This window comes from Bombus terrestris, chromosome 4, assembly GCF_910591885.1.
Source record: "Bombus terrestris chromosome 4, iyBomTerr1.2, whole genome shotgun sequence".
NCBI lineage: Eukaryota > Metazoa > Arthropoda > Insecta > Hymenoptera > Apidae > Bombus > Bombus terrestris.
In genome coordinates this window covers 1,949,261-1,957,460 of record NC_063272.1, presented here as the reverse complement: position 1 = coordinate 1,957,460, position 8,200 = coordinate 1,949,261, and the positions used below count along the sequence as shown (strand labels likewise).

General features: G+C 41.6%; 1 protein-coding gene across 1 annotated transcript; it reads left to right on the top strand.

Annotated features, from left to right (window-relative positions):
* The first annotated feature begins 280 nt into the window (after nt 1–280).
* On the top strand, nt 281–3,808 carry LOC125385012. The gene is made up of 3 exons (XM_048405482.1): nt 281–1,910; nt 2,025–2,686; nt 3,764–3,808. The coding sequence occupies exons 1-3, from the start codon at nt 281–283 to the stop codon at nt 3,806–3,808; spliced, it is 2,337 nt and encodes a 778-aa protein (XP_048261439.1).
* Nucleotides 3,809–8,200: the final 4,392 nt, after the last annotated feature.

The following is an 8,200-nucleotide window of genomic DNA, read 5'->3' as shown; positions in this document are numbered from 1 at the left end:
TACGGGACCGAAACTACAAGACGACATATTTCTTATCCTTTTAAGATTTCGTTTTCATCAGTATGTCATTACAGGCGATGTCGAAAAGATGTATCGACAATTTCTTGTGCGTCCAGAGGATCGGAAATTCCAACAAATCTTGTGGCGCAACTCGGACGGAGAAGTGGACATCTATCAACTTAACACAGTGACATTCGGGCTGTCAGCGGCCCCCTACCTAGCCATTCGGTGCCTCAAACAACTGGCAGACGACGAGGGACATCGATACCCACGAGCAGCGATGGTCTTACAGCGAGACTTCTACGTCGACGATGTTCTCACAGGAGCCGAAACAAAGAACGAGGCACAATCACTAAGAACGGAGCTCATAGAATTGCTTAAATTAGCCGGCTTAAACATCCGAAAATGGGCAGCGAACGACCGGGAACTGCTACGAGGACTTTCCGAGCAGGACATAAACGATAAGCTGCTACTAGGCGAATCGCAAACTTTCAAAACTCTGGGTGTTGTTTGGAATTCCTTTGACGATTCGATCCTGTATTCCGTCAAAATCAATCCTACCGCCTCTCGAATTACGAAGAGAACAATCAGCTCCGAAATTGCCAAGATCTACGACCCTCTTGGATTACTGGCACCAGTGATCGTTCGCGCTAAGATGTTGCTCCAACGACTTTGGACTTTAAAACTTGACTGGGACGAATCTCTTCCGGCTGACGTACACACAGAATGGAGCAAATATTATTCACAGCTACCTTTGCTGAATAACGTGAAGTTTCCACGTAAAACTATAATCAAGACTGCAGCGGAAATTGAATTACACGGATTCTGCGACGCCAGCGAAAGGGCGTATGGGGCATGCGTCTACCTTCGCACCATCGCTCCGGATGGTCATGTTTGGACACGACTCCTCACCGCAAGGTCAAAGGTGGCTCCACTCAAATCACAAACCATTCCAAGGCTAGAACTGAGTGGAGCACTTCTTCTCGCATCATTGGCCACTACAGTCCTTCAAGCGTTACCAAGCAACATTTCTCGGACCGTTTACTGGACTGATTCTACAATCGTTTTACACTGGATTAATACATCACCCCATACGCTGAAAACCTTCGTCGCCAATCGTGTGACAGAGATTCAACAAAAGACTCACACCTCAGATTGGCGCCACATTCCCACTACCGATAACCCTGCAGATCTCATATCTCGAGGCCAATCACCCCAAGACTTCCTGCGATCTACCATTTGGCAACATGGACCAGAATGGCTCCAACAACCTGAAAAATACTGGCCGTCGTGGAACCCAGTACCATTAGTTGAAATACCAGAGCAAAAGAAGGCAACATGTCTGTCCGTGACTCCGCCTGACCACAGTCTACTGGAGAGATATTCTTCTTGGCCCAAGCTGATAAGAATTGCCGCTCGTTGCCTCCGATGGAGGCAAAAACAGGATCGGGGGGGACCTCTAACCACACATGATTTAACCAATGCGCATAACAAATTGGTCAAATTGTTACAACTCTGTTATTTTCCAGATGAAATACGTACTCTCCGCACAGATCGAAATTCTGCAGTGAAGGGGAAGCTGCAACGACTCAATCCATTTCTGGACAAGGACGAGATATTGCGAGTCGGAGGCCGACTCAGTCATTCACCAATGCCCTTCACTCAGAAACACCCAATCATTCTACCCAAATCCTCAGTTACAGCACTCATAATCGAGCATGAACACCTCCTAAATCTCCACTCCGGAACTCAAGCTACCTTATATGCCTTAAGGAGATCTTACTGGCCTATCGACGGCCGTAGTCAAGTTTGGAGCACGCTGAAGAAGTGCGTACGTTGCTGCCGAGCCAATCCACCTCCAGTAGAGTACGTAATGGGCGACCTTCCAGCTGCACGGATAACGGAATCTCGTCCATTTACGAACGTCGGAATCGATTATTGCGGACCGTTCTACATCAAGGAACGAAAGGATCGCAACCGACGAAAAATCAAGGTATATGTAGCAATCTTCGTATGCCTTGCAGTCAAAGCAGTCCACCTCGAGCTAGTCACCGATCTCACTAGCGAGGCCTTCATTGCTGCTCTGCGAAGATTCATCGCTCGCCGAGGATTCTGTGTAACAATTTATTCTGACAACGGCACCAACTTCGTTGGCGCCAACAATGAATTACGAGAGCTCCGAAACCTCCTGCAGTCCGACGATCATAAGGTAAAGATTCAGTTCTTTTTAGCCGATCGACGAATCGAATGGCACTTCATTCCTCCCAACTCACCTCACTTCGGCGGGCTGTGGGAGGCTGCGGTGAAGTCCTTCAAACGACATCTCAGACGTGTCGCAGGTAACGAGCTCTTAACATACGAAAATTTGAACACACTGATCATTGAAATCGAGTCTATCCTCAACTCCCGTCCTCTGACTCCAATATCATCTGACCCAAACGATCTTCTTGTCCTTACTCCCGGTCACTTCCTCATCGGAGATGCACTAACAAGCTTTCGAGAACGAGATTTCCGGGACACTCCATCCAATCGTCTCTCCAGCTGGCAACATATTCAAAGGATCAAACAACATTTCTGGCGCCGTTGGCATCGAGAATACCTGAACGAGCTGAACATCCGAAATAAATGGAGCAAGGGCAGTCACGACATCCGAGTAGGCACCGTAGTAGTCCTCAGGGAGGATAACGTACCATCCATGCAATGGCCTTTGGGCCGCGTGATCAAGGTCCATCCAGGAGTCGACGGAATCATACGGACCGCCACCGTGCAGACGGCAACAACTACCCTGGATCGTGGCGTCAAAAGACTGGTCCCCTTACTCATTCACCCAGATCCAGACGAGTCCGACCACCCACACGGAGCCAAGGAGATTCGCCAGCGACGCAACTGATTCCACACCATATCATTTGATCGGTACCCTCTCAACGGGGGGAGGATGTTACGCCACGAGGCTTAACACAGGCTGTATTTTCTAACCGTCACTCGCGGCCCTACAATGTCTCAGTCAGATCGTCTTATCTGACCGCCGGATCATATACAATGTATCGACGAGCGCATAGCTGTTGCCAAGCAGCGAGTTCTCGAAACGTCGAATTTGGTCCGTTACGTTTTCCACGCAAGAACAGACATACGTGATCATAGGCGCGAACGGTGGCGTGACCTAAGGATAGTGGGGGTCGTCTTAAAGATGAGACAAAGAAATCATCCAAAGTCGATCAGTTCCTTGTGACGCGTCGAACATTACACATTGCCAAACATTCGCTTATTCTGTTAAGTATCATATCGTGCTACGTCCACCAAGAGACTAACTTCAAGTGTAAGAGCCTTGCTCGATACTGTATACATTTACATTATCTGCGTGCGATAAAGTTGTTAATTGTTTATATCTTTTCAATCGTGTAGACTAGTTGTTGGAAATATACATTATTATAATTCTGTGACTCTCAGTGTTATACCGCATCAACCACCCCGATTATCCTAACCGAAATACGGGGATCGAACTATTCGTGGTGTCGATTATTCTAATCGTAACGGGAATTTACGACTCTCGTTGACGCGTATTCTAACGACCGCGTCTCCCCGCGATAGTACGAATTTACACACGTATTAATAAAGAAGTATGTTCGCTTTTATAGGCAATATGATATTAATTATTAACGGAATGAAATATCAATGAAATTTATTTCCAATTATTATTTGGCTGATTCGTGATGATTGATGAACAGATACATATTTAATACATTATTGTTAAACTTTTCAACAGGTAGTTCAAACTTCATCAATCAACGTGTTGATTTACTCGTTTTGATGAAATTCCTATATTATTACGAGAAATTCGTTACATTATCCAATGAAACAAGCGATAATGTATTTTATATTCAATTAAAATTTTAACTAAATTCAATACGCGCGTATTCGAATCTGATAATGAAAACCGTATATATATCATTTTTAAGTGCTGTGTCAGGGAATAAATGTTTCAACTATGAAACTATCGCATGCAGGTTGTATTAAGAAGGTTAAAATTATTAAAACGACAACTGCTGGAAAAGCAAGAACTAAAACTCTCGTTCTACTCGCAGAATTTCCACCCGAAATACTTCAATCATTTTTCTCTTCAGAACCTAAAAACAGCATAAAGCTGGAAAGCGCACTACTCGAACATAGTTGGTGTAATTTTAACTTGAGAACGTTCGACTGCATCGAAGTTCTTCGTTTAAAGAGAAATTCTCGAAGCATTACCTGCCTTGCGGTTCAAACTTTTTCGAACGTTGTTGTTGTTGTATCCTCGTCATTTTTCACTGCCGGACGTGTATCAACTGCATTGGAACTATCGTTGCTGTAATATTGTAATATCGGGGAAAACTTTGATTAATTAAGAAAGTCTACTTGACCATGGGTCATCCATCTCTGTATTTTATGAATAACTGCGAACACACGTACTATTGGCTTGTTAACTAGGTGATTGCGGGTTTTGTCATTAGATGATATTGACAAAATTCGCAATCACCTAGTTTCCAACCCAATAATTATCTGTGACGTTAATAACGATTGATAATACAGCCAGTGATAATTGACAATGTAGAGCAAATTTTTGCCATCGATAATGGTCATCGATAACCAAAATAAAATTTTCTCGCCACGGATAACAGTTACTCGTAACAAAAAAAAAAAAAAAAAAAAAAAAAAAATATTTTAAAAATCCGGTCATTTATGTTGGTTATTGGTAACCAAACTGAAATTTCTCTCGTCGATAACGATTACCGGCAATCAAAAAAACTTTAATCCGTTTTAACGGTTATTCGCGATCAAAAATTTTTTAATTAAAAACATCAACCTTCATATCGCAACTTTACAAACTTCTCTTGTAACAGTTATGATGTCTTGTAATTGTAACATTTATGGCAAATGTACATTTAGCGAAAAATTAGTATACAGCATGAATAGAAGTAGTCTTAAACATTATAAACTGGTGATAAAGATCGTTTCGCTAAATATCGTGGCTTAACACAGCGAATAATTGACTGCTCAAATATTTTCATCGTCTTTGCGCGACGAATATTTTATGTAACTTCTGGATACGGTTTTGCAGAGAAATTAGAAATTTTAGAAATTTCACAATCACGTATAATCGTGGCTCGTCGTGCTGTTAATGAAGTTTCTAAATATTTCGTGTAATATAGGAAAAGTGAAAAGTTTCTAAGAGTCTTCGAGTATCTTCGTGCGTCTCTGTGTGCGTATAATCGAGCGTCTTTAGATCGCGAACGTAGATCGAGGAAGAAATTGCGCGTCTTTGACCGGTTAGGCGGAGCAAAATTGTACGTTAAGAGATTAAAGACTGACACTTGCCAGGGTTACGAGTCATCTAGAAAAATAAGCTCCCGTAGAATATCACCTGAGCGCCAATTTTGTCTCCGACTACGAGCACACGTAGTCCTATTACGCTGTTCTCTAGGGGGAGACGAGTGGAGAGCGAAAGAGAAGGCAGAGAAGAGCTCTCCGAGGAGCATCATATTAGTTTGAGAATTTTCTCATAAAAACAGGCTGAAATTTAAAGTTGATTTGAAAGTAGAGATCGGTTTTAAAAAGGCTACCGGTTTGATTGGATCTCAGGCTGAAAGTTTCATCTACAATTATATCTCAAATATTTGTGCAATTTTATATCTTCTTGCGTGTATTGCGTATGCTAAAAATCCGCAATTTTAATTATCACGTTTCGCACGAGACCAGCATTCGCGCAAATACTTACGAACGAGAATTTATTCAAACAGTATAAATCTTTCGCGTTAAAACTACCTAGAATTTATTTTATAATAATATGGCGTTAATTACCGTCGTTTCGGCACTTGCAATTTTTCGAGAAGAATCGCCTCATAGCGTTGCACAGACGATAAACAATTAACATTGTCGTTATCGAACTCAATTTGTTACGAACTATCGTCGCATTCGTGCAATTTATATTTAGCATAAACCGTACGCTTAATACAACCTTACGGTTATTAGCAAATTCCTTGTTAGCATATTCCTTATTAACAATTATTTCTAGAAACGAGATAACATTTGCTTGCCGAACTTATCAGAATATTTGTCTCTCGTTCGTTTGCGTTTATTAGCTGAGCGTAATTCTCGCAGTGGTAACGCTTCTCCGGGTTCTCCAGTTGCTGTGTATGATATCGTATAAAAGATAAATGCTTCGGTTAAGAGTAAATTTCGAAAGAAACTATTCGTTAATTTGCCAAGGATTCGTATTCTTCTAATTACACTTGCTAGCCAAGTGTAACTACCACAATCGATGCCAATAGCCCAAGTTCGATCGTAACAGGCGGATCGTTTCTAACTAATTTTACGTAGAACGTTCTGATCGATATTATCGTCGTCCCACTGAACCAGTTGTTCGCGTTTATCGCGTCGCGTCTTAAAATCGGGCAATTGTCTGGTTTGCATGATTCGTTCGACGAACGGTAACGCAGCTGTACGCACAGAAATCGATAAATCGGCTCTACAAACTGATTAGACCTCTCGTTTAGAAAGACGGCGTAAATGAACATAAACACGTTTGTACGCGAGAGCCCATAGAAAGGAAATTCCGCGTACACCGGCAGAAACGACTAGCTTAATTTCAACGACAGCATCGTTTCTGAGAATTGAGCATTCATCGTTAAACATCAAAGCGTTGGCTTTCAGAGATGTACAAGTTTCTGTATGTCACGGTGTACACGTCAAACGTTCCTTGATTCGATGAAATGCAGCCTCTACTTTGCTCGATTTGTCACGGATTAGTTGCACCGTGCAAGCAAGGTTTATACTTAGACTTCAAAGTACCGAACATCGATAAAACACAACGCAGGTACGTGTTCTAAACGATGACACGAGCTTCCAAGTTTCCCAAGGAAAAATTGTTTCCCGCTGTTTGCGCGATGGCTCGCGCTGCTATTCCAACGTTCGCAACGGAAAATTTTTTCCAAATGCGCATTACGCGACACTTTCCGAAAATTTGTTAACGCTGTAACGAGACAGGAATCGCTGCGAGAATTATAACAGTGAAATTTGAAACGAAACCGACGATGCAGATGGAAATTACATTATTCTGGACATTTACTTGCGAACGTAGTTTATTTAGTATTAGTGAAAAATTAGCACACGGTATGAACAGTAGTTTTAAACGCACTATTAGTCTCAAAAACGATCTCGCTATTTACCGTGGCTTATCGACGTAGCGAACAAAATTGGTTTTTCCAATAATTCGATGATCTTTTTTCCGATACTTGTGTGATACATTTTCAAATCTGTTCCACATTTTGCACGTATAATAATAATAATCACCATAGTTTTGTCTCGTTACAGCGCCAGTGAAATTTCGAAATTATTCGGTGCGATATATCCAATGGCTTGAGAAAGCGTTCCAACGTTTATCACGGAATGTTTTCACGAATGTGCGATGCGTGTCATGCGAGATATTTGGAAATTTCGCTGGCGCTGTAACGAGACGCGAGTATTGTATTGGAAAAATTTGAAATGGATCGAAAAATGTATATGAAAGTTACAGGACCTTTCTCGAAAATTATCGACAGTTCAAATATCAGGTTGTACAACAAAAGAGTCTTTCGTTTTATAAGAAAATAATAGACGCACGACGTTTCTTGTTTCCTTTATTTTATCGAACTACGTACGTTCCATTTTGTTCTATTAAGGTAAAGACCACGACATTTGACAGATTAGCTGTCGTGTTTGTATAAAGATGCATTGTCGTAAAAGACATATTCGTAGAGGAAAGACACTTTTGGGGCAACCTAATATTTGGCTGAACCTGACAAAACTGTACGCTTGTAATAAATAAAAAAAAAGCCTGCTACGCCCTTTCGATCATTTCAGCTCGAGTTATGTGTGGGTCGACCCAATTACGTTCTTACAACGTTAGAGAATACCTTCGTTTTGAAGAAAATGAAAAAAGATCGCACATTTTCGTTTCAATTTTCTTGATTAAACCTCTTCTCCCAACGTTACAAATATGTTTTATTATCGTTAAAATGGGGACAGACTCGAAAGTACAAAAATTGAAGAGTGGCAACTGATGTAACGAACATAATCACGATAGTCGTGTCTCGTTACAGCGTTAACGGGATTTCAAAATGTTTGGCATAATACGCGATCCTACGCAAAATTTCCGCCAGCTCAGTGAAGTTTCGGCTATCCGAGTCTC